Here is a 27,312-nt window from a genome sequence, read left to right on the forward strand (position 1 = left end):
AACGGAAAACGGTACGTTTCAGAAACATCGCACTCTGGAACCCGTTTTCAATCTGTGCCGTTGTTAGAGAAAACATTCGGTGGTTTCGTGTAAATGCACACTACAAACGCAACAAAACTCTTCCGTTTTCCCCCGAATCCGTTGTCGTGTAAACGGGGCCTTAGATGATTCATGGAAGTTTATGGGAGTTCATCCAACCAGTTTGCATGAGTTTTATATGCTCTAGCTGTGGTGGATACTTAAGGAGTATGGGTTACCAGGTCCCTTGATACAGGTCTTATTTCCCTGTACGATCCATGTCAAAGTTTTTTTCGGTTCTCTTTTTGGTGGCCTCAGCATAAGGGTCTCTGCTTTTTGCAGATGATGCGGTTCTGCTAGCTACGTCAGACCGTAATTTACAGCCTTCACTGGAGTATGAAGCAGCACCTTAAATCCAAAACAAACAGCTGTTCTTTCCCTTATCTCTGGTCGCGAGATTTGGGTAGTGACCGAAAGAACGAGATCATGGATACAAGGAGCCAAGATAAGTTTTCTTCTCTTCGTGTATGGGCTCTTCCTTAGGTGAGAGGTTCGTTCAACTAGCCTCTGCTCCTCCACGTCGAGAGGAGTCAGTTGAGGTGGCTCGGCCATTTGGATACTTCCCTAGTCCTCCAAAAGGAATGTGTTCCAGGCACATTCCTTTGGGAGGAGATCCAGAGGAAGACCCAAGAGCTGGATGGATCATGTTTCTCACATTGGTTTGGTAGCACCTTGGGAATCCCTGAGGAGCTGGCCTAAGTGACCGATGAGAGGAAAGCCTGGCATACTTCATCTGAACAGTCAACAGTCGGTCCCCTCGTTACAAGACGTTCATATTTGCACACACACATGGCACAGACCACCTGGGGACACCCCGTCTGCTTCAGTATACATCACGCCCTAATCCTATAGGCGTAAGAAAACGGTCAAGGACAGCGCCCAACATCTTTCTGCATAGAACCTCCTCTACGGAAAATGACTTTGCAGTTTCCATCCAGGAGTTTTTAGCCATTGGCAATCTTTGTAAGGATTTTGTGAAGAATCGTTCACATGTATGTAATTCCTCATCGCTTCTAGTAAGCAAACAATGATTCCTGTGGGCTGCAGATACAAAAACCGGATAGAGGCAGCAGACAACACTGAAGTCTGAGCACATTTTCAGATAAAACACACCCACAGACGCCTGTCTTATCAGACAGCACATAGCACAGAGCTCTGTGCGAAATGACCTGGGCCTGCAGTCAAGAAGCGGAGGAGGATTCCTCCTTCAGAACAAGATGACGCAATCTTCGTCACACGACTACATCAATGAGAGACTACTTCTGTGCTTCAGGTGAAGTATGGGAGAGTCTTTAGGTTGTGCCCTCTGTAAATGGATGAAAAGGTCCAATATTTTAAAATCTATTATATTATCGGTTTATTACTGTTAATTTTTTGATTATGGGTTGCAGCTCCCAAAATGTTTCTACTCTTACATAAAACCAGACAATCACACCTCCAAGGAGATATGTGTACCTTCTTCAGTAACCACTATACACCTGCTACTACTATCAAAACAAACAAACAAACAAAAGAAAATCTCTTTTTCTTTAATTTTTTTTTTCAAAATTTGCTTTACTAGTCTAAGCAAAGAGGTGCCGTCCCTGACAAGATGCCATCCTGGGCAGTTGCCCATGTCCACCCCATTTCAGAAACAGCCACCGATCATCAGCTGTAAACCATATTCATCAAAAGTAGCATAAACCAACACTTGAAATATGTCACTCTCTGATAAATCTACATAATGTGTGAGTTGAAGGGAACCGAATTACTTAAGTAAAACTAGTTGAACCAAACTATGTACATGCTTGTATTTGCTGACATGCACATGTTCTTCTTTGAGCCCCATACATACTTCCTCACAGAACACTATGGGTAGTGCACAGAATCTGTTGTCAAGGCAGGAACAAAATGTTCTAGAGCGTGGTTGAGTACAGGATGTCCCCTATGTTCGTCGTGCACCTAAAGACCAACCCTGTAGAAGCGTGACACGAGGGGTGAATTTTTTCTGTTTCTGTGTGTGTGTGTGTGTCAGTGTCTGAAGCTCTGATCTGGGTTCTTTTTGTGGAAAGCTAACACAGCATGGCTCCCATTGTTGTGATTATTATGTTAAACCAGGGTGTACTGTGGCTCCAAAGAGCAGAGCTTGCCAATGAAGAACTCAGTAAATTGAGATGATGCTGGAAACACCCAACTGCGGTGCTAACGGAGACAAAAGAAAACTGACAACTTGTTGAAGTGATCATAAACCCTTGCTGAACAATGTGAAAAAAAACAACAACCTTCTGAACTCAGTGTTGTTGTGTTTTTTTTTATTATTATTGTATGTCAAACAAATTACAGCCAGGATTCTGTCAGAAGTGTTCCCGTGCCTTGTGCGCTCACATCAAAGCCCCATATGACATTACTCTTACCACCTTAAGCTCTCAGCCTCTGTGGCATCAGGTTTAATTTCAGGGCTCTGCGCATACTGTGCATGAAACTTGTTTACTGTGCACAGTCTGTTTGCATCCTACGTGCCCATCAACATGCTGCAAACAACCACAAAGAGCAAACAAAACCAGACTCCACAGCGAACATGCTGTGCTCCCATGCAGATCATCTGGAAAGGCTTTCCTGCAGTGCTACTTCACCAGAGGACTTTTACTGCTTTAACAACCTCACCTGACCCTCCCCAGTGCTTCATACCCCCTGTTCTTTACTGCAGCTTTGATGTCGAGCAGCATCCATTATCATCGGCACATCGAGGCTCTCCGGCCAGCAAATCCAAACAGTCACAAACTGATATCCATTTATTTATTTTTTTCTCCTTGTGGAGGTGGGATTTTACGTGATATTTCTGTATCGAGTAGCAAATACCGTTGATGTGGATGGAAAGGGATGCAAAATTTGTATTTTTTTAATTAATTAATAAATTTTTTTTAATAAATAAAACTCTGAAAAGTCGGCCACGCATTAAAACAGTTGCCACAACTTTGATACATCCAAATAAAATTCATCGCCACAAATTGCCTCCAGACCCTCACCTGCTTAGTAAAAAGACTCCACCTGTGTGTAATTTCACGTATTTTTCTTCAACAAGGAGATGGAAGTGCTTCGTGAAGATTATAAAAGACGACTAAATGTAAAGGAAAACAAAAAAACAATCGGGCATCTGGTTATAGGATGCCTCCTGGACGCCTCCCTGGTGAGGTGTTCCGGGCACGTCCCACCCAGAGGAAGACCCACTCTGGAGGGACTGTTTCTCTCAGGCCTGGGAACGCCTTGGGATTCCTCCAGAGGAGCTGGTAGGGCTGGGAAGAGGGAAATCTGGGCTTTTAATGCGTAAACTGCTGCTAACTTAATGGATGGGCGCTACAAAATGTAGTTGGTCATGTGATTTTCAAAGTTGGCGTCTATTTCGCCCGGAGGATGTTTTTGGCTCTATTTAACCATGTGTTTAAAAAGCGTACGCTTTGACTTTATTCGCTAATAGCTGGAGAGGACATGCAGCTTATGACCTGTGGCTGGGAGTCGAACCAGGGACAACCGCATTACAGACGGAAGCCTCAGCATATGGCGCGCATGTTTCACCGCTAATCCGTGTGGAGTCACGTTTATTTATTTACTTATTACTACTGTATTTAACCAGAAAAGACCCAGCGAGCCTTGGGGTTTAAAATCTAATTTGCAAGGATGTGCTCACAGCAACATGATTTGCATTCGAGCTGCAGTAGGTGTCTTTTTAAAAATATGCAAATATATTTTTTACATATTTTTTAAAACCGCTGCTATGTCGTGACAGTAATATTAGAAGCTCTAATGCCTTCTTCCTGTGGTCCCACTGCTATCTGCAGAAATCCATACAGTCAGAAGCTGAGATTCAGTGAGAGCCAGGAGGAGGGTCTTTGTGCTGTCAATCCCTCTTGTATAGGTGCTGCTCGCACCCTCCCTTTTGCTACAGCTCCTTGCCTTCCAGAGGAGCCTGCTGTGAATGTGTGAGGTAGAAAACATGCCAGATGTCTTGTAACGTTAGGTTGTTTCTCAACCATTAGCCTGCTCGCACTGTGTAGGGGCACAGCGTGAGCAGGGTGCACAAGAGAATGATTGACTTTGCTAAGACCTTCCTCCTGGCTCTGATTGGTTGTTTCTGTGAGTGGTGCATTTCTGCAGATGGCAGTAGGACCACAGGGAGGAGGTAGAGGAGCTCGATTTTCTTTCACAGGTTTTCTGTCTCGATCTGTCGCGACATAGTGGCGGGATAATTCCTGGACACGTTGCCAGTCCAGTGCATGGCAACACAGAGTCACACGCTTGCACATGCACAGGAAGAACATTCAAACTCTATGCAGAAAGACCCCAGACCTGCAGCCCACACGTGCATTCAGATGAAACAAAAGTAAACCGAAATCGCCGACTCCGTCAGTCATCAGCCCAAAGCGACTGACTCCTCGTACTGAGCACAGGAACACAAAACAGTGTTGTTGATAGGCAGAATGATTGGGGGGTGGAGGGTGAAAGAAAACACAAACCCGACCTCAAGTCATCACACGGAACCTCCACCGTCTACTGGTGTCTAGTCTGCTGCTTTTCTCAGCATAAACAGAACCGAGAACACACGCAGAAAACAGATTTTTGTCATCCACCGGAGCTGGTCTTCATCACGAGGCAACAGAAGTAAACAAACCCTGTGGATGGGATTGAAGCCAGTGGTCAAAGTGAAGCTGCCCAGCAGGGGATGTAGGGGGCTTTCCTCAGGCAGAAGGAAAAAAAAAAAAAAAAAAAAACTTTAGGTGAACCCCACCTCTCTACCTAACCACACAAACCCACAGTAAAAGAAGCTGCGGTGAGGACTGGCCTTCCAGATTCAAAACTGTGGACAAGGAGGGGATTTCATGTGAAAATGGTTTTATTTTTTTTCACTGTGATATCAGGTCAGATGCAGTGTAAATAAGTTGCTTTGTAAACAAATCCTTATCAGTCAGCGTTCTCTACCGCCTCCACATTACATCAAGTGTAGTGAAGAGAAGCAGCAGATGCAGGCCAGATGCTAGAGCCTTCAGTCATACATGCACCTAACTGGTTATCCTGTTAATTCTGTCATCGTTGGAAAGTATTTAGTTGGGTTTTTTTTAGGTTAAATCGAAAAAATTCTTCATGAAACTGAAGGGGGAAAGAAAATGTAAATTAGTGGTATAGTTTTAGAATGTGGAAAACTATCAATCAAGTGTTTCCCTTTGTTTTTGTGTCTTCAGTTATTACTCTAAGAGGCTCTTTGGTTCCAGAGACTCATGAAGCACAATTTAGGACTGAGCTTTGACTTTTGACACATCAGGATGAAAGATTTATCTTAAAAGTAGCAGGTGGGCTTCTTTTTCAGCCTCCAAAAAAACAAAACATTCCAGTTTCTAAGCTATAAACATAAAGGGACATTTTACATTGTGTTTATTAAGCTGTGAGAGAACAGGTGCTGTTTAAATAGAGATTCTTCAAGCAATATGTAACATGTAACAATAACACATTTTTTTTAAACAATGTATTTAAATCACGTTGATCTGGTTGCCTAATACAGAATTAAATGCTAAACTAAAATTGTAATATTGTATTTGTAATAAAGACTTGGTTGAACTGTATCTCCTTTATCTCAAGAATGTCTGTTTCTTGAGGACTCTTACATTTCCAATAACGTTCTTGACCACTAGAGGGAGCAACCAACATTGGTTCTCTGGAAATTCTAGCAAGTTCGGGGACAAATTGGCATGTAAAAGGGTTATTTGGATTACTCAGTAATGTAGGAGGCTCAAGAAAAAAGTGCTGTAGACATGTCCAGGCATTTTGCGCATAAAAATAATGAAAGCAACAGAAAAGAAAATCTTTCGCTGCTGCCATCTCCTGGTAGAACCAATGTGATATGATACACTTTATGGTTTTTAAATAAATAAATAAATAAATAAATAAATAAATAAATAAATAAATAAATAAATAAATATTGTTAAGCACTGATAAAAAAAATATGAAACGTTTAATTGTTTACGACTTTGAAATGAAAACAACTAATTGGATATCTAAAGATATATATGCATATTTTGTTTTATGACAGAATAATTACTTTTTGACATGAGGTTAGAATATTAGCTCAATTTCATTTTGCGAAGTGAATGAATTTTGATCGGCGCGGAGCACAGTAGCGTAGCGCCGCCGCTCTGTGTTGTTTTGGTTAGCTTCGGCTAGCTTCATGCTTTTCGCTGTAGCCGGTTGTTGCGGTGATGGCTCTCCCATGAGGTGGGAGAGCGGGACTGCTTTTTCTCTGATTAAACATTGACTCAAGTGTCGCTGACATGGCCGGGGTTTTCGACATCGACTTGGATCAACCGGATGAGAATGTCTCTGACGACGAACTTGAGGATGGGGTGAGTTTATTGCTGAGCCCGCCGTTTGCTAGCTAACTAACTAGCACTTGGCAGCTTTGCGGCCTGTATTGCTAATCTCAATTCCACGGCTTCCATTATCGGACATTTTATTACCGATAATGCCGCCCTTTGACTCTTAAGTTATGATTATTTTAGACTTTTATAACATATTGCTGTGACAAAATTACACGCATATTCGAACCGCTTCCTGTGTCTGAAAGGTTAAAGTTTTCATCGATATTGAATGTAGGTACTAGATATGAGCCGAACACTACGGTTAGTTTAGCTCAGTAAAATGTACAGTAAAGTTGTACACAAATTTTCAGTAAATTACTAATAAGGAGCTTATTCTAGATCAAATAAGCTGAATTTCAAGTTCGTGATATTGAAAATCAGCATGAGTGTTACTCATAAAACATGAATACTTGTCCGACAATAGAGGTACCTGCGGTTTGACGCTTTATATTAGCGTCTGACACCTCTACGTATATTAACATGTTAAAGTTCAAATGCTTTGACGTATTTACCTCGAAGTATAGTTTATTTTGTAAATAATTTTACGAAATTAATTATTACTATACTGAGTAACAGTATGTTATGCTAACAAGTCTGTCCAAAATCTCTGCAGTGTTAGCTAGTTTCCCTTCCACTTTTTACTTCAGCGTCATGTTAGAAACCCCCTTTTTTGTTTTGGTTTTAAATTTAACTAATTATGTGTCGATTTTATTTGTTATGAATACGAATCGCGTTATTTTTATTTTTTTTACTTGCTTGGAAATGACTTTGTATTCATATTGTTAAACATTAGCTTCAAGTTAGCATGTATACTGGCTTTAATGTTTGTTTACATTGTTGTGTTCTGTTGTCGCTTTTGCTTTTAGACCCAGCATGGTGAATACATGGACCAATGCAGCAGCTTTGAATTGTAAGTAATGATTCACTGCTTCCTGATTTGGTCAGCTGCCTGGAACGTAATAGCTACACTTTTAACACTCAGTTTTTTTAATATGATTTTTCATACTGATGATTATCAGCTCAAATGACTTTATTTTGTAAATTCATGCAATGGCTGAAGGCACTAAATGCTGCTGAGAAAGACTGGAACATTTCCAGCAGTAACATTAACGGTTAAAACACCATCAGAGGGTTCTTTCGCATTGCTGTTCAGAAGAATTTCTTGGATCATGTTATTGAATAATTAACTAGCAGGACAGGAAAACTTCAGCTTTGTGGTTTTCTGTAATGATCTGTGCGCAACCCTGATAGAAAGCATCATATAGTTGTCTTAGCTGCAGCTGAAGCTCCTGTTCTCTTTCAATTTAATAGAATCAAATTCAGTTGGATTCAATTCAGATTATTTATATTGCACCGGATTACTCCAGATGTCCTCTCAAGGCACTTTACAAACATCTGCAATTTTTATGCAGTCATAAGAAAACTCTTTGAAGAAAACTCTTTAATTTTCTGCTGTCTCTCACTGTCAAACTGAAAGATCCCAGCGAATGGGCTGTTGCATTGTGGGATGCGATAGAGCAAAAAGTAAAAAATGGTGCCAAGTTTTTTAAAAATTATTTTGTAAAGCATAAAGCCATACAAAACTTTCAAGATGGCTCTCTAAATCAGTGCTTCTCAACTCCAGTCCTCACGCCCCCCTGCTCTGCATGTTTTAGGCCTGCCTCTATTCCAGAACAGCTGATTGCATTACCTCTTCCGCAGCCATCAAGTACTGCAGAAGCCTGTTAATCACCCACAGATTCAATCCAGGTGTGTGGCAGAAGGGAAACACCTAAAACATGCAGGGCAGGGGGGATTGAGGACCGGAATTGAGAAGCACTGCTCTAAATCATGTGCTGTTAAGTGGAATATTACCCACAAACATACTGATATATTCAATTCTCCATATATCCTACTAGCTCAGAACATTGAAACCCGGTGTCTCAGTGAGACTTGCCTGCATAAATAAAAGTTAAATGATTACTGATTACATATCAGTACTATGGAGGCAAGTTATCGATTAAAGAGTTAACCTAAAGTTGATTAATCTAATTGACTGACCTAACAATTAATTGATAAACAACTATTTTCTTAAAAACCTGGGCTTTCTCTTGAATCGAGAAGGTCAATTGTCCTTCTCTTTGGCATGAAGGAAGAAAATTTAATGACACTAAATAGAAAAAAGGGAAATCATATTTTACCCTTTTTTTAATGTGATTTGTGTCAAACGCTGACTGAATAAACAAAAAAAATGGCGGTTTTCTCACTGGATGAAATTTACACATATTTATAAAATATAACACAGGAAGTCATAAGTTTGCTGAAGCTAAAAATAGAATATGAAAAAAAAGAAATATGTGAAACACTAAACACCCCAGACTTTATCGTCTTCGAGGCACATTAAGAAGTTGATGCTGCTCCGCCATGCAGCACGACAGAATGAGCGTCATTAAAGCGAAACTTAAGGAACTTGTCGAGTTTTGAAATAAATATACAAAAAATATTTCAAAACAGAACCGGATAAAGTGTATTTTTTATCTCGCCCCGAACTCTGTTTGGGCCGTTTCTCCTTACGGTTCTGGTAAGACCCAATTCTGGCTCCGCTCAAGGATGACCAGCGGCGCCCTCTGCTGGATGGCGGCCAAACTACAACACTAAAAGAAATTCTAATCAGAAGTTATTAGTTTGATTGGAACTAATTTTAATCTCGTAAACCATTTGTTGACAGTTAATTGTAAGTCGATTAATTGTTTGCATCCCTAGTGCTGATATATGCTTTCTAGAAACGCATGTTGAAGCTTTTCCGTTTTCCACTGGGCTTAATCTCCTCATCTCATCAAGCAGCAGGAATGCTAAAACAAATTATCCTTCAGAGAAGAAAACGTTGCTGGCTTTTATGAGTTAAAAGCAGTAAAACTGTTCCTTTCACAACTATTAAAACATCCTAATTAAACACCAACTGTTTAATAAGGTCAAGCATTTTAAAAAACTTTTAAAAAAAAATAAATTTTGCACCTCTTGGGGTTTTCTGATGCTTTTTACGGACATGTCTGAATAAAGCAGTGAGGAACATTAACCACTCTTACTTTAACAGACTGATCAACAGCTTAATGCTTTAATATTGTTTCCATGTCTTGAAATGCTTTTCGGACCGTTCAGTAGGCTAGCAACGGTTCTGGTTAAGCATATAAAAGAAAACGCACACACAAGTCATTTTGTTGTTTTTCACTCCAAAACAAAAATTAAAGAAAAAACAACATGTTTGAGTGAAAATTTTAGCCTTACCCACTCACCTCATTTAGTCAGCTTCTTCTTCTTTTTTTTTTTTGCAAATTAGAAAGATTTTGCTCATGTTTAATTCTTTGTAACTACTGCCTGGTAACTTGTTTTCAATTTTTGTTTTCCAGCAACATGGACGGGTGTGAAAAGTTTGAGATCTCGGAGAACAGCGTAAACAAGGGAACGGAGCAGATCGGACCGGAATGCTTTGAGCTGCTGAAGGTTTTGGGAAAAGGTGGCTACGGAAAGGTGAGGCTTCGTGTCTTTCTGTTCTCGTGCCCCCATCTTTTCCTTTTGACGGGCTGCTTTTCATTTTACACTTTTGAGTCGATCACAGTGAGGTTCGCTTGTTTTCCTCTCGTTTTCAAGCTTTTGCTACGACAGTAGTCCAGAGTGATCCGAGCCGGTGGGGGATTTTTACGCCAAAGGGGTTTGTTACAGGAAATGTCAGCACAGTTTTACATTGTCATTGTTGTTTATCAACTCTGCAGTTCCGCTACGTCAATATTTGTGTTTGTGGTTAAAAGAAAAAACAAAATGTTTGGACCTTGAACCGTCAGATCTCATACTCATTACTTTGCAAAAGTATTCATAGCTTCTGAATTTTTACACATTTTGTCATGTTAAAACCACAAACTTGTTTCGTTTTTTGCTAATTCTGAATTGAAATTTGTTTTTAGCCCCCTTTACTCGCATCTCGCCATGAAAAACACCATCCCTACTTCAAAAAGCACGGTGGCGGCAGCATCATGCTGTGGGGGTACTATTAAATGGTTTGAGCTAGAGACAGGACAACTGGAAGAAAAGTGATGGAGGCTGCAGAAGACCTGAGATTGGAGCGGAGAATATCCTCCTACCACGTTAATAAACGTAAACGTACAACTAGAGCTACAGCTAATTGGTTTAAATAGAACGGACCAGTCAAAGTCCAGAACATAGGTATTTTTTTCTATTTGTTTAGAATAGTCTGCGAACATTTCAACTTTTTTTTTTTTTTTTGGTGTAATATATTTCAGCAACAAGGCAGTTCAAAGTGTTTTACTCCATTAAAAACATACATTAACCGATTATGAAACAAGCAGTAAATAATACATTTTGTCAGATGTCATCAGCAAATCCAGTTATTATGAATCAAATACAGCTCTAAACCGGTGGTTTTTTTGGGTTTTTTTAGACTTGATTTAAAGAACGTCAATGTTTCGGCAGTCTAGCAGTTTTCTGGCAGTTTGTTCCAGATATGTGGGGCACAGAAACCCGAGTGCTGCCACACATTTCAGATATTTGTGGTGAAAAAAATAAATCAAATTACATTGCACATTGATGTGCTCTCTTTTTGTTGTTGTTGTTGAACATCACAAAATATCTTGCGGTTGCAACATAACATGTGAGAAAGTCGAAGTAGCAGGAATACACATGGAAGTTACTGGAAGGCTCCTCTGCTGCTGTAAAAGCTTTTGGCGTAGCGACGGCGCCCTGTTGCTACGGCAGTCCTGGAGGCGGTGAGCTGTGACCTCATTGGTTTGTTTTTGTAATGGCAGGGATGGGTCTTAATCATCACAGGAAGTGGGGAAAAAAAAGCGTGAAAGTCAGAGCCGTTACTTGTTGCTGACTTCGACGAATCGTTCTGTTTAACGGCAGATTCCGACGTCATTTCAAGTGGAAATCCCCCCCAGTTTGTCTGGAATATGTCTGATTACGCTCTAACCTCGGATTAGTATCTAATCGCCGTGTCTACTTCTGGGAAATGAACTTGAAGTTATTGCTGTTTCTGGAAGCGTTGCTGCTGCTGCTGCTGTTGTTGTTGTTGTTGTTGTTGTCGGCGGCCCCAACAGCGAGCGCAGATACCAGCCAGATGCATTAAATAAACTACCCGTGTTCTCATTGCGATGACTGCATAGTTTATTACAGGGACGTGGCTCATTATTGACCGCAGCTCGCATCAGCCGCAGCTATTACGTCTGCAGGAAACATTGTTTTGCAGCTGGCAGGACCTAGAAATACCTGGTATGTGATTGCTGGTTGTGTTTTTAAATAATTGTGGTGAATCTGGTGCAGATGCCTCCAGGGCGAAACGCCGCCGCACAACACGCGCCGCAGCTGTAACCTCTGCGACACTCCATTGTGTTCCTCCAAGGAGCAGAACGTGCTTTAATCCTTCAGTGTTTTAAGTCCTGCTCGCTCCACGCGCGACGCTGCAGTTCCAGTTTCCTCCGAAGAGCGAAGTTTAAACTTTCAGTATGACTGAAGTTATGCAGCTCTGTTTGATATTAATGCTTTTTTGTTCTTTTATGGCGTGATTTTAATTTGACAAGTAATTTTGGTTTGCATTTGACGAGCATGTCGTCGTTCCAAGTGGTGCAACTCTGCCACCTGCTGACATAGATCAGCTCCTGCAGGTCTTTGATGTTCAAGTTAAGCCTGTTGCCAAAAGTAATCGATAGATTAAAGTGAGCATTGTTATGATTTATATATATTTATTTTTCTTTTCAAGGGAAATTTTGTTTGTAGAGACAATTCATTCGATTCACGGTTTCAGTTGTGTGTGGTTTCTGACGCTACTTATTGTTTTTTGTTGTTGTTTTGGATATTTATGATATCTTCCAGTTTCAGGGTTAAATGTTTTTTACTAAATGAAAGCTCATTGGTACTTAAAGGTGCAAATTTGGATAATCATGCCATTATCGATGTCTTGCTTGAAAATGGTCTCAAAATGACAACATGATTGTTTATTGATAAATGGCTTTTGACATGATGTGTTTTGTTTTTCTATTTTCTACAACGTCTTTTTAGTTGGTTGTTTTATGTTTTTTTTTAACCTTTTTATTTTATTATCATCGTTATTATTATTGTTGTCTCGGTTTTATCTGTCCCTAGTGTAAACATGCTGGGTTTTTTTGCACTTTTTATTTGAAGCTAAAGAGATTTTACATGTAGATAGTCTCCTTTATAACAGCATATCAGGATAGAAAACCATTTTAAAGCTTCACACACTGATGAGCTGATAGTGCTGCATTGCCGGTGTGTTTTCAGCTTCAGACCGACTGATTCTTATCGCCGTTGAATCCTTTTTCCAGGTCTTCCAGGTTCGCAAAGTGACAGGCGCTGCCTCTGGGAAAATCTTCGCCATGAAAGTTTTGAAGAAGGTCAGTGGATCTAATTTCCTCTCGTACATCAGAGGCAAAACCTCTAATCTGCATGTGCAAAGCAAATGTACTCGGTGGGGAACAACCAGTGGATGATTGTTCTACGCACAGTCGAACTCTTGTTTCTCTTCCTTCCCAGGCCATGATTGTGCGTAATGCAAAAGACACAGCACACACCAAAGCAGAGAGGAACATTTTGGAGGAGGTGAAGCATCCCTTCATCGTGGACCTCATCTATGCCTTCCAGACTGGAGGGAAGCTCTACCTGATCCTGGAGTATCTGAGCGGTACGATTATAGCTCATGTTCAGCCATCGTTTCTATAAACACAGGACGTGACATGCGTCTCAAACGCTGCGTAGGTTTATTCGTGTAATAGATCTTGAAACAGATTGTGGTGACTGCAGGTGGAGAGCTCTTTATGCAGCTAGAAAGAGAGGGGATCTTCATGGAAGACACGGCGTGGTGAGAAAAATCTCCGGCTACACACACTGAAAACACATTAATTAGGAGGGGGGGGACATGCAAAGGTCTCCGCAGTCCTGTTAAAAATCCTGGTTTTTGTCATTTTTAAAAAGTCAGACCAAGAGAAATCATTTGAAAGGCATTTTCATGTTTGATGTTGAAAATCGGCAAAGGGATTTTGGTACTCCGCTGATTTACGCCGTCTCTGTTTTTGTAACCAGTTGCTAAAATTAGCTGTTTCCGCCGTCGCTAAAGTGTTTTTTTTTGCCGTTGACAGTTTCTATCTGGCAGAGATCTCCATGGCGTTGGGTCACCTGCACCAGAAAGGGATCATCTATAGAGACCTGAAGCCTGAGAACATTATGCTCAACAACAACGGTACAGACAGCTTCCCTGGACTGAGGAGTGCAGTCACGGTCACACACTTTTAAAACATTTCTACGTTGTCCTGAAGACTTTTTTACGGGGTTTGAAATTAGAAGCGTGGAAATATTTATCAAAGTGCCTCAAAATGTTGGATACCGTTGGATACCGACTTCGGGTCACTGATTGTGACTTAACCATGCCGTGTCAGTTGCCGTGGGCGATATGGACGTAAGGTTTTATTACGATACAGAGTTTTGCCTGAAAAATCTGCTGAGCCCACTGGTCATGTTTTTATATATATATATATATATATATATATATATATATATATAATGTTAAACAGGAAATGTGAAAATATTCCTGGCTAATTATGTTACTGGAAGACATTGACGATACTAAGATATTTGCACTTGAAATCAGGCAAAAATACATGGTAAGATTGAATGTTTTCCCAGTGTTCAGGAACAGAATTGCTCATCTCCACCTGCTGCCAGCTTTGGGTAAGCTCTGCGCTGGCGGCAACAGCATTCCCTCTCATTTAGAGAAGATCCCCAAAGTCCTCTTCACGACTAAATGGAAGCCTGGTGTCCTAAATTTTTGGCGTTTACATTTGGTGCGTGCGTTTCTCCAGAGGAAAACCATTCCTAACACAAGAAAACAATGATTCCAAAACACATCTGGTCCGGTTTGCTATTAGATTGAAAACATTGTGCGTTATCCCCAGAAAAGCTCACGGCGCAAGTTAGCAAAACACGGCATTTGCGCCTCTGCCAAAAACCTTTTGACGTTGATATTTGTATCACGTGTGGAACCTGATTTGAAACCGCTGTGAGTGCACTGAACTCCGAGGCCTCCGTAGTTTAGCGATATATTGATCACGTGGCGTCTAGGTGGCTTCTGAAGCGGTTCTTCTTCTGCTTTGCAGGACATGTGAAGCTGACAGACTTTGGTCTGTGCAAAGAGTCCATCCACGACGGAACGTACACCCACACTTTCTGTGGAACCATCGAGTACATGTACGGCAGTCTGTTGTCCTGCAGTCCCTGTGGATTCATTTGAGCTGCAGATGTTAAGGCATGTGAACAATGTCCTTCCTTCCTTCCTTCCTTTCTTCCTCCCTTCCTCCCTCAGGGCTCCGGAGATCCTCATGAGGAGTGGGCACAACCGCGCGGTGGACTGGTGGAGTCTCGGAGCGCTCATGTACGACATGCTGACTGGAGCAGTAAGTCCGTACCGATCTCCTTTTTTGTGTGCGTTTGTTTTTTTAAGAAAGGATTCGTTTCTGACCAACTTTTCTCCGTCAGCCACCGTTTACAGGTGAAAACAGGAAGAAGACGATTGACAAAATCCTGAAATGCAAACTCAGCCTTCCACCTTACCTCACACAAGAAGCCAGGGACCTCCTGAAAAAGGTGAGCTGGTCGAAGCCTCGCTAGAGCAAACGATTATCTTAGCAATCGATTGATCTATTTATTATTCTGTCGATTAATCGGATAAAAAAAAAATTCTACAGATTTTTCATTTAACCACTGGAGCCTTTTTAATACAATGTTAGAAATACATAAAAAGATGCAAATAAAGAATTCTATTTTCTACATAAGAAAATGAATAATTCATTGCCTAAAATGCAATAACAAAGTATTCATTAAGTAAATCTGATGTGAGTGGAGGCAAAACAAAGATGTTTAAAAGCAAAATATATTCATTTTTGTACAGTTTTGGTTTTCTGTTTTGAATTGACTTTTTTGACTCTGTATACTCCAGTTAATGACTAATTGATTACTAAATTACTTGACAATTATTTCAACAGCAGATTAATCACAATCAGATTTATCGCGATTAATCTGGTTGGGATGAAACGATTAATCACGATTAATCGTTTAATCCCAACCAGAATGCTTCACCCTGGTGGGGATGAAACTCCACCACAGGTCTGGAAAAGACTGTATTTGATTATCCATACCTGGCAAATGTATCAATGATATGGGGGGAGGGGGAAAAGTTTAATTGTAGGGAAACTGGAAATAAAGACATAAAAAATGTCAATCGAAGTTGGAAAATCCCCTCTTCAACCTGTTTTCTCCCCAGCTGCTGAGACGAAGTGCCTCATCACGACTCGGCGGTGGATCCGGCGACTCCGCCGAGGTCCAGGTAAACGCATCCATCTGCACCCTGAAGGGTGACATACTTGGCCTGTGGTGTATCTGAAAGGAGAAATGATGTTTCTTTCCAGGCTCACTCGTTCTTCCGGTTTATAAACTGGGACGATCTCCTCGCTCGCAAAGTAGAACCTCCCTTCAAACCGTTTCTGGTGAGACTTTTTTTTTTTTTTTAAATTTCCTCTCCATTTTACTGATAACAGTTTTGCTAATGGAAGCTTTAACAGACATTTCTACAAATAATATCCCCGTTTTGTGACACCGCAAGATCGCCCCGGCTCTCACAGGCTTTCATTTCTCTCCAGCGTTCACTCGCTGTTTCGTAGAAGTCAATGATGACCCCTTTTAACTGCGCGGTGATTAACAGTTTGGCTTCTCTTGGCAGCAATCAGCTGACGACGTCAGCCAGTTTGACTCCAAGTTCACCAGCCAGACTCCAGTGGACAGCCCCGACGACTCCACGCTCAGCGAAAGCGCTAATCAAGTCTTCCTGGTGAGTTTGAAGTGCCAGACGGAGCGGCGCACCGTCAGCCTCACACTGACATCACGATGTGCGTCGTCGGTTAGAGAAGTGCTGGGCGATGAATAGGTCTCATTTGTTAATCTGATTTTTGGTTTTTGAAGATTTCATCTTTGGAAAATCAGGATTTTTTTTCTCTTTTTAAAATTTCTTAGCTCAGAGTAATTTTTTGGCAATCAGAGGGCCGCCGTTTTCTTATCTTTTTTCTCACTAAAATGACTTTTTCATCATTTTTAAGATGTTCTTCTGGTAAAATTGCATATTTATTCTGCTGTCATTATGACTATATTCTGGTAATTAAACTAAACTTTTTGCGGCCTGGCCCCTCTGTGGTACAACTTGTAGTAGCACCAATAAGTCGGCCCCAATTTTCCTGAAGTTTGGGAGAACGGTGATCAGCCAATCTCTGTTGTGTATGAAGCTGATCTTCACTGATCTTCTCCACCTCTGCCAAGGTCTGAAAATTATCCACTCTCCTCTTTTGTTTTGCTGTGAGAGAGAACCGACAGACCAGCACAACCTCTCACTTCTGGATGTGTGCAGAAAACAATAGCCCTGTGTGCCTGCACATCCTTAAGGTCTTATATCTATGTAGCAAAAGTTAAGGCTTTGAAATGTCTTAAATTAATTTTAAAACATTGGTCGACCTTCAATGCCTTAATCAAAGGTATTAAATTTTGTCTTGGCATGGCTTTTTAAAACCGAATATTCTGTTTTATTTAGTTTTTTTGCGCAGGACCTTTCTGTTTAAAAAGTTTAAGTCACACTCAGACATCTTCGCTGCGTTTGCTAACATACCCTTGCTAGCTAGCTAGCTTTTCTTTTCTTTTTGCATCTATCACGGATTAGTGCAAATTTATCACGAGTTGGCTAGATAGACAATGTTTGTACATTTCTGTTGAGATACAGGTCTTAAATTCCAATCATACTGGTCTTAAAACGTCTTAAATTCGATTTAGAGAAACACTGGTCACCCCACTGTTGCCAGCTTATTAACTTACGCATTGAGCAACCTTTTAAGACAAAAATAATCTGAATTGGTAGGTCAAGCTTTTTAAAGATCATCGAATGGCCAGAAAACTGCACTTGGGCAGAGAAATGGTTTCCTCCAAAGAAAAGCACACAGCTATTATAACATGTAGGAATGAGACCGATCGGTTCCCCTGTCAGGACAGATCAAGATTTAAACTGTCTGACTCATGTCAACAGTAACCTCCTTGGTGGATCTCTCGCAAAACAAAACAAACATTGCCAGTTAAATGCCAAATGGCTTATACTTTATTGATGGGATGTCTTTGGCGAAGACTACAGAAGAAGAAACGAACCCAACACGACGCCTCCTGACCCTTCCAGCTCCCTGACGGCACCGTCACACACGGAGATTTGCTGGATGCTGTTGACCAATCTCCCACGTTTTAAAAAAATCCTGTTCCATTCCCAAATCTTGAACTTAATGTCCCTGATTTCCAGTATAAATCCCAAACTGTCTGCGATTTTTTTTTTTTTGCAGGCATTCTGCAAGTAAACTTAGAAAAGAAAAAAAAAAGAGAGCAGCTCTGGCCGTAATGTTTCTTCTGTTTCTTTTTCACCGATCATTGTCTTACGAGAACCAGTTAATGCCTCCCATGTGTTTTACACACAGACACACACCCCCACCTTTCCTCCCCAGTTTTCCTGGAAGCTTCTCGCCCTCTTCCACCACATTGCATGTTATGGTTTACTCAGTTTCATTGCTCATCATCAGCTGTGGGTTGTTTTTGGAAATCTGGTCTTTGAAGAGGTGGGACTCCGATGCCTCTCTTGTGTTTTGTCCCTCTCCTCCTCGGCTGCAGGGTTTCACATACGTAGCCCCGTCTGTGCTCGAGAACCTGAAGGAGAAATTCTCCTTCGAGCCAAAGGTCCGCTCCCCGCGGAAGTTCCCTGGAAGCCCAAAGACACCTGTGAGGTAACCGTGCTGTTTTTGTCTCGGGTTTTGTTGAATTGCCTCGGTCTTTGACAAGTTTTTCCAAAACAAGTCTCCCCCTCGTCGATGACTCATTTGCTGACCTTGTAAATGTAGCTCGCTGGGCCTCGCTGGAGCTGCGGTCAGAGCATAGTTCAGTAGTACGTCTGCTCTGAGTCTGTAGATACTCCGATTTCCAATCATTGGCTTTTCTGAAGCTGCTCAATTAGCTGATTCTGGTTTCTGTTGCTGAACTGCGTTCATTACGTAAACAGTCGATTGCCCCATTCGAATCGTAGCTCTGCAAAACCCTCGATATGAATCACTGCCCTTTCTGTTTGCTTTCAGAGCAGACTGTTGAGATAGCAGAACCAAAGGGGGCGGAGCTTACACCCCGCAGCGTTTCCTTCATTTTAGGCTTTTGTTCTGTTAATGAAAGCATCTGCTGTCCTCCTCAGATTGTTTACATGCTAATTATGCTAATAACAATGTGTTTCCACAACAAAGTATTAAGGCCGGACTAAGAATTTATTTGCTTTTTAAAAATAACCATTTCACAGTAACTTTTTTACAGTCACATTTGACACCTCTCCTGTGGCTCCACAGTCCGGTGAAGTTTGCCAGAGGGGACTGCTGGCCCCGCGGGCCCCCGCTGACCGACGCGCCGGCCCTGCTCTCCCTCAGCAGCGCTATGGACCAACCCATGGAGGTCTCCACGCCGGAGCAAATGGACACGAGCAGCGGCTTCATCACAGAGACCTCCGCTCCCCTTCCCATCAGGCATCCCTCCGGCTTCCACGCGGGGTCCTACAAAAAGCAGGCGTACCCCTTGAACTCCCGGCGGCCAGAGCACCTGCGAATGAACCTATGACACTCGGCTTACCTGTGAACTCCTCTCCTCTTTGCTTTTTTTTATTTTTTTATTATTATGTTATTTTATTTTAGATAGTTTCTGAAACTTTTTGACTGACCACGTTGACGCGGATCACCAGCTCTTCCAGCAGCGCCTTCTCCACCGGCAGTGGTCTCGGTCGAACTCGGCCGGCATTATATGATTTCACTGGTGCTCTTTTAACTGCGGGTCTGCGCTGTTTTTTTCCTACGGTGTTCTTTTTCTAGGACAGAGAGTTTATTGCTACTTTAATACGCCGTTTTCAGGCGATTTAAAAACATGCTTTTTGATCACGTATTTAGTCGTTAAACCCATCAGATGGACCAATCATCAAATCCCTGTTGTTTTTGGGTCGGAGTGGGTAGGTAGGTGCCTGACGGTAAAGAGAAAAAGCATCTATATAAAGAAGATTTCCATTCCCAGTCATGACCAAACGCTGGCGCTGCTTCTTGCCATGTAGCTGGAATGTCTGCCGCCGGGCTTCTCTGCAGAGGCGGCTTTGTTTTGAATGTAAGTGATCCAGAAATGTGTCTCCTCCATGTAATGACTCCCGATACTGTAATCCAGTGCGGCGGCGGCGTTTTGTGCAGACAGGTTTTCAGTGTTAAAGGGAGAATTTAATTTTTATTTTTTTTATTATTATTATTTTTGGAAGCTGTGTTGTACAAACTGTGGAGCTAAGCCATTTGACCCCCTTCTTATATAAAACTGACCGCGTGGTGGGTGGCAGATTCCCCGTCTCTCGCAGTCCAAACACTTGGGAATTTCCTAAACTAAACGCACTGTTCCAATTAGCCTGCTGCTGTTGTTTCTGGGAACGTTTGGAAAACAACCGAAGAATCACCGAGTTATCAACATTGAATGTTTCTGTCCATATTTTATATGTATATTTTTTATCATACTGACACTGTTGTACTTATTTTTTATTATTTGCATCATTGGTGTTTTTGTAAGCAGTGATCAAGGCTGTAACAATAGATTAGTGTTTGACTGAACTTTTTTTTTTATGATTCCTGTACTCCAATCAGTCACTCCTCTTAGTTTATTTTTAATTTATTTCTAGTGCCATTTTGCTTCCACTGCATTATGCACTCTATGCAAAATGATGTATTTATAATGTATTAAGAGCTACAGAATGTTGGGGTCTTTTTCTCACAGTAATGATGTACAGTGTAATTTTTCTTTTTCCACTCAACTCATCTTTTAACCTCTGATGGAGCTAGTTTTTATTTAATATTGGCAGTATTTATTTAGTGAAACATTATTACATCCATAGGGGATATTTAAAGAAAAATAGATTTTTTTAAAGACTGTTTTATTGCAGATATAAACCAATGGGAGTGGCATTGTGCCTTTAAGTTGCAGTGTACACGATTGATGTACAGTTAGCTGTAAATGGGATTAGCTTCTGGATTAGGCTGGGATTGATCCCCAACTTTCACTCTTTCAACAGTTGTGCACTTCTTTGCTTTTCAACACCGGTGTGGGACGTTCTGACCGGGACGACTCTAAAGCACCTTCCACATCTCGTCCCACTTTCTTTCCGGTTTCATTATTCCCTCCCCCGCTAGAAGGGGCAAATCTAGGAATGATGACGTGCATCATGTACATAACGGAATCATAATAAAAACAATGGTTTGTAAATCCTGGCGGCGCGGTGGATTGCTTGGCATGCACGGCGGAGGGAGACGGCAATAAAGTTTTCCACTTTTTTTTTTTTTAGTGTGGAAATTTGTTCAAATTGAGAAAACATTTTTGAGGGGGAAAATAAGCTAAACTGAATGTGGTTGGATGTGTTGGTTACGTTTTCTTCATCAGAACGTCACATTTTTCAAGCAAACGGAGCAAAAGCTGTTGATCAGCGGAAATCTTCCAACAAATTGACACGTCAAAAAAATCAAATGTAAATCTTTATTCAGATAATTGATGAATAAAAGTGAAGTTTTTTAATACATAAAATAGAGCCCAATCTTTGGTCTTTACAAAAAGACAGTGAAGTCACCCCTATAGAAAAATAATTTATGTGAAAATCAATCTCAAAGCTTTAGTTTAAATCAGACATGAAAAAAGCACACCAAGATTTTTGCCCAGAGTAGAGGTTTGCCTTGTTTTACATGCATCAGTTCACCAGTGCTGGATGATAAAAAATAAAATAAAATTGTGTATTTGTTCCAAGTTTTAAATACTTGATGTGATTCTTTTAGTATCCCATGTCAAACTATTCCAGCAGAATCAATTCTGACACCTGGAAGGTTTATATTGCCATACAAGGTGAAAAAAGTGACCACCGCTCAAAAGGAAACAAATATAAAAACAAAAAATACTTTAGGGGACACGTCAAATTTCTCTGGAAGAAGAGATGAACGGGTAGAAAACCACGCCACCTTCAGGAAGCCTCGCCCTACTACCTGTCATTCTGAACTACTGAAAAACGTGCGTACAACAACTAACGCTGGTGAGGTTCGAAAAGGACAGAAAAACCCAGATTACGGAAAAACGAATACTGCCGTCCCGCACGCACACACACTGGTCTGGTGAATCAATAAATCTGCAGGTGAGGAGAAGTCGCTCCATCCCTCCACTTGTACACCTTGTCTGTCATGACAATGCGGCAGAGCGGGCAGCTCTTCTCCCGGGTGAACCACAGAGCGATGCACTTGTCACAGAACACGTGCTGCGCAGGAGAAGAAGAAAAGCAGGTTAGCAACTTGTACATTTGCAGCACTCCAGCCCCATGCGTTTTGCCGCATTAAAAACTACTAAATGTGTGATGGTTTGTTTTTGAATAATTGTCAGATTCTTGCATTGTTTTAGTTTTGAGAACTAAATAAATAATAACTATCTAGTTCTAATGCTATTTCATGATATAATTTAAATACACCAATATTGAGTGATCCAAGTCTTAAAAAGCATTTAAAAACTTTCTTCTGATGCAGAATGAAACAAATACCCAATTCTACTTAGGGATGCACCGATCCACTTTTTTAACTTCTGATACCGATATCTGAGGTTCAGTATCACTGAATTGACTTAAAACTTTTTTTTAAGCACAGATGTAAATGAGTTATTAATTTATTTGTTATCTCTGCACCAGTACAACACACTTAGATACACCAATAGCTTCACAAGCCTGGTAAAACATGTAAAAATAAACTGGAACAAACCTTTCAAATTCTTCAGAAAGTGCAATTAGGAATTCTAAATTTAATGTAAAATAAATATAGCATGACATCACTCAGAGCACAAAGCACAGAACTAGACTAAACAGATCTGCTCTTATGGATCGGATGCATCGTCACCAATACCCGATCTAGAATGTTTTCCGATATCAGGACCAGATATAAATATCGAATCGGAGCATCTCTAGTTTTTATACGTCTGAATGACCTGACAGCTACTGATCCTGTCTGCATTAAGCCAGCTTGTGTTGTTTTCCTTTACCTGGCAGATGAGAACCCGAGGGTCTCTGTATTCTCCTTGGCAGATGGGACACACGTCTCCTGCCTCACTGCACTGAGCTCGTGTTGCTGCAGAGCCTGTATGCTGGAGCAGCATTAAAAATACAAACACACACTCACATCTGTTCGGAAGCCCTGGTTGTTACCGCTTCGATGAAGAGAGAAGGCGTTTAGCACTGACCTCGCCTGCTAGAAATATCCTCACAGTTTTCAGTAAAGACGTCCGCTGGTTGTACAATCCTAAAAGCTGAAAATGGGAAATGTTTGATGTCAGAAATCTAGACTTTGCTTCAATTAAAAAAAAAAGAGAGAGAGGAAAATAGTTACTATATGCAGCATAAATCTAGAGCCCCACCTTCAGTATGAGGTAGAATAAAGCCAACAGGACCCCAGTTGTGAGCCCAGAGACCCCGTCAGACTCCTGGTAGCTAACCAGGTAGCGGAACCACAGTGGAACAGGCGCTGTAGCTTGGTGCACTTGACCCAGTTCCTCAGTCAGCATCAGCCACCGGCCCTGCAGACGGAAACAACCCCTCAGACACAACCGCTCAACATGAATCAGCTTTTTCCTTCTCTTAAACCTGCCTGGTCATACCTGGGTTCTGTAGGTAACGAGTGCTGAGGGAACCAGCAGGATAAGGCACTTTATTCCCATAAACAGGAACTTTATAATGAAGTTGGTGATCCCGACGGCCCAAAGGATCTCCCAGAAACCCAGCGGCTCGATGGTTGGACTTAAGAAGATGAGGCTGGAAGGAAGTTGATATTCGAGTTGCACAACGTAACGCTCTTATAGTTCAGACTTCTAAAGGCTTGCACAAGTACAAACAAGAATCCTGTTACGTTTTTCCTCACATTTATGCGTTACTTTATGCAGTGGCACCCCCAAAGGGGGGATTAGGAGGGTATGGGCCCTTCTTGAAAAATGTTGGCCAGCCCACTGTCCAGTCGATCAATTAATCTATCGGTTATTCTGATTAATGAAATGAAAACAAAAATTGCACATTCTGCAAATTTTACATTAAAGCCTTTTTTCTATACAATATTGGATATAAACACAGGATTCCTTTAGTTTGGATCATTTGTAGAAAATGATTCGCCTGCAGTGAAGAAAAAAAAAATACTCCTATATGTGAAAAGCTCTTTCTGCCTGACTTTACATTAATGCAGTGTAGGGCTGATCTGTATATTTTTTTTCAGATTAACTAATTAATAACCGCATAGCAATATATACACAGGAGGAGCACATTTTCAGCTTAGCTAGTGCTGAGAATGTTCTTTCAGCAAATGGTCTTTTATGGGTCTGTATGCTCCAGTTAACAATTACTAAATTAGTTGACAACTATTTCAATAATCACAATTAATCAGATTTGTTTCAGTGCCGTTATGTATAAAGAGAGATTTTTTTTTCACTTTGTCCTCCCTAAAATCTTCACTGACCTGGTCTGCAAAGATTTTCTGGTTGTACCACTGACTTTGTGTTTATCACAAAGTCAGTGGTACAACCAGAAGGGCCCATGCCCTCCTAATCCCCCCTTTGGGGGCGCCACTGCAGGCAAATCATTTTCTAATTTAGTGTTAATAAAATACAGAACCAAGTTCAAAGAATATGAATACTTCTGCAAGCCACTGAGTCAGCTGTTCAGGTTTTAACCAAGTGTCTCGTCCACAAACAAAAAAGAAATCATGTAGTGAGTGAGTAAGCCTTACGAGAAGTAAAGTGTCTCTGAGAGAAAAGTGTAGTACAGCAGGAGCGTGGAGGAGATGAGGAAGACAAGCAGCCATATGCAGCGCAGCTTTGAGTGACGATCCTGTAGGTGTGCAAAGGAGAAAAATGTTCTGGGATTTTGAAGACAACATTGATGAATGCATCCTTCTGCAGCTTGGAAAGCAACACTGGAGCTTACCTGAAGAAAGACTTGAGTTTGAATGTTTGTATTCACATATAAAAACGTTGTTAGGAGGCCCACCCCAACTGCTAAACCTGGGAGAAGAAGAGAAAGCGTACCGGTTGACCCATGCTCACAATTCACACTGATACCGTTATCATAACTCATCCTCACCCAGAACATGCTGGACGACCAGCTTAGCGCACAGTATGACGAGGAAGGGAAGACTTTTTTGGATCCAACGGAACAAGCAGCGAAGCTCGGTCAGCGAGGCGCAGGGCTCGCCAGAGTCCCCATCGGGGTCGGATGGGTCGAGCTCAGGCTCTGAGTTAGAGTGGAGCTGCGCCCGACTGTGTCCGTGCGAGTGAGAGTGGGCGTGGGAGTGAGTGTGGGAGTTGACCCTGGACCTCCTGGACGATGCGCCTCCATTTGAGTCTCCAGAAGCCCCGTTCATGGACACCCTGACCTCGCTGCTGTCAGCGTTGGAGGAAGCAGCAGCAGCAGCAGTAGTAACTGGTGTCCCAGTGAGAAGCTCTGGTTGCAGATTTAAGGATAAACCATTCCCTGCATGAACACCCCGTTCACTTGGATTAGGCTGCATTACAGTAGGAGACTCCCTCAGTTTCAGTGCTCTTTTGGAATCACGCCTAGAAAGAAAACAGACCATCAGACAGTGTGTGATGTTCATGATTCTGCAGCAGGAAACTAGGTACGTCAGTATTTATTTATTTATTTATTTATTTAACTTATTTTCTCAACTGTTTCGCCATATTTAATAAGACTAATTAACAAACACTGACCCTGCAAATGCCCACATAATGTTTTCAGGAGTGATTTCTATTAACGCTAGAAACTAATTCAGATACTCTTCACTTTAGCAGCTCGACAGATAACACAGCTAACACTTTCCTTACCACAGCTAGCTGTTAGCAGCTAACAGCTGTTTCCTATCAGTTCATAAAGCTCCAGCTCACCTGTCATTCTGAACCCGCAGCTTCATGATAACCTTCTGGCCGCCATTTAGTACAAAACCCGGGTTTCCAAGCGAAAGAAACGCAAAACTAAACGAAAATGAAAAGCAACGCTGAGCTGCTAGCTTCTAAGCTAAGTGGTTCATGCAAGACATTTTGACGTCGAAAGCGTCACTGACTTCTTTTCTCTCCCGTCTCCGTGAGTGTGAAATGTAGCAATACCGCCACCTACCGGAAATGTTTTCTAACTACACCTCCAACTTTGTAACAACCGAAGTGCATCAGTCTTACCACCGAGTTAAGAGTGGCGTTGCTTTTATGAATTACAGATTTGTTTTACGCCACAGCCATACATTTCTGACGCTACTGGAAACCACTGCATGGTTCTGCTGGAGAATATAATTCTCTGTTATGTTTAACAGACGAACGCTGATTATCTGTCATTTCTTTTGATTAGACATCATTTTAGTTTTGATGTTCTTGCTTGAAAACAAATCACTTCGGCTGTTTATGTAGCACCAGTCCACAACAAATGCTGCCACACTGGCACGTCGCAAGGCAAACAACTTCAACTCATATCTAAAAAGATAAAAATGAATCGTCAACATTCCAGTCTAATTTTACTTCAGCAGAACTGGTCAGTGAGCTCCAGCCTCCTCTGCATTTCCCAACACAGACTCATCTTTGCTATTCCACATCGTCCGACAGACAAACGGCAACGTTGGAATTGTCAGCGGACAGCCAAATAAGTGATCAGAGTTCTGCTATTACACACAACCACCTTTGATAACACAACAACAGGTGTACCTGAGCACTCAGCCTCAGATTTATTGTTCATGGTTTCGCAAACTTTTCCCCCAGTAGACCTAGATGTTTTTGAGCGAAACACTTTGAAAATGTCAAAAAATATAAGGAACAATTTAATGCCAGAAGTATCTCAGAGAGTGCAGTACTTAAAAATATATATATATATATTTATCTTAAAGGGAAAAACACAAAGTTATATGATGCAATGTTTGAAGAGTATGAATTATTAAGGCACAGTAGAAGTTATTTTTTGCATTTTATGTTAAGTATTAAACATTTGGCTTAAGGAGTTTATGAAATGTCTATATCAAAAGCATGTTGTTTTATCATGGCTTGTCTGAATACAGAATTATTATAATTATTTTACAGAAGTTAAAGACATTTATGTGACTGGAATTTGTAAGTATAACTCTCTTATGCAAGGAAGAAAATGTGTTTTGCTGTTATAATGAGTCAAAAGTAGCCCAAAGTTGCCAAATATCAAAAGTAGAAGTTTAATTCCAACCTCTGCGGTGAATTAGATGCGAGAACCAGATTCCCTTTGAATCTAGTACGTGCCGCTCCTTGGACTCTCCATACAGCATTTCTCTGACTCAGATAATTACCCCAGAAATAATTCATTCAGTGATTAAATTAACCAAAATCCTGCATTTCATTTGATTAATTTGGTTTATTGCGGCTGTCGGTGAAAGGAGTGACTGTTTTTGGAAAAAAATCTCACATCAGGAGAGGAAAGCTCAGAAAAATCTCTCTCTTTCTCTTCAGGGTGGCAAAATTGGAAAGCAGTCAAGACCGGCACACAACCTTGCAGGTTACAAGTTCAACAGATGGCACGTGTCCTGTTGACGTCTTGACAAATGATGTTTGTCTTTCTTGCCAGGCACAATGAGATGTGCTTCTCTTGGAAGACCATATCACATGAGGAAGAGCCAACCAACCAGTAATCAACAAAAACTATCATGTCACGAGAATTTAAAATCAT

At 41.2% G+C, this 27,312-nt stretch overlaps 2 protein-coding genes across 2 annotated transcripts; one reads left to right on the forward strand and one right to left on the reverse strand.

The window, feature by feature from the left end:
• The first annotated feature begins 6,176 nt into the window (after positions 1-6,176).
• Positions 6,177-20,854, forward strand: rps6kb1a (ribosomal protein S6 kinase b, polypeptide 1a). Its single transcript, XM_008428193.2, has 15 exons — positions 6,177-6,446; positions 7,328-7,371; positions 9,848-9,968; positions 12,794-12,862; positions 13,002-13,149; positions 13,269-13,326; positions 13,604-13,704; positions 14,618-14,708; positions 14,824-14,914; positions 14,997-15,104; positions 15,781-15,843; positions 15,926-16,003; positions 16,237-16,344; positions 18,204-18,316; positions 18,920-20,854. Exons 1-15 carry the CDS (start codon positions 6,375-6,377, stop codon positions 19,182-19,184), a joined length of 1,530 nt encoding a protein of 509 aa, XP_008426415.1. The 5' UTR covers positions 6,177-6,374; the 3' UTR covers positions 19,185-20,854.
• A 248-nt stretch (positions 20,855-21,102) lies between these two features.
• rnft1 (ring finger protein, transmembrane 1) lies at positions 21,103-25,737 on the reverse strand. Its single transcript, XM_008428195.2, has 9 exons — positions 25,527-25,737; positions 24,727-25,199; positions 24,571-24,647; positions 24,374-24,474; positions 23,259-23,412; positions 23,019-23,177; positions 22,845-22,910; positions 22,647-22,748; positions 21,103-21,879 (listed from the first exon to the last, which is right to left on the reverse strand). The coding sequence occupies exons 1-9, from the start codon at positions 25,550-25,552 to the stop codon at positions 21,745-21,747; spliced, it is 1,293 nt and encodes a 430-aa protein (XP_008426417.1). The 5' UTR covers positions 25,553-25,737; the 3' UTR covers positions 21,103-21,744.
• Between the last annotated feature and the right edge of the window lie 1,575 nt (positions 25,738-27,312).

The sequence above is a fragment of the Poecilia reticulata genome, linkage group LG14 (assembly GCF_000633615.1).
Source record: "Poecilia reticulata strain Guanapo linkage group LG14, Guppy_female_1.0+MT, whole genome shotgun sequence".
Classification (NCBI taxonomy): Eukaryota; Metazoa; Chordata; class Actinopteri; order Cyprinodontiformes; family Poeciliidae; genus Poecilia; species Poecilia reticulata.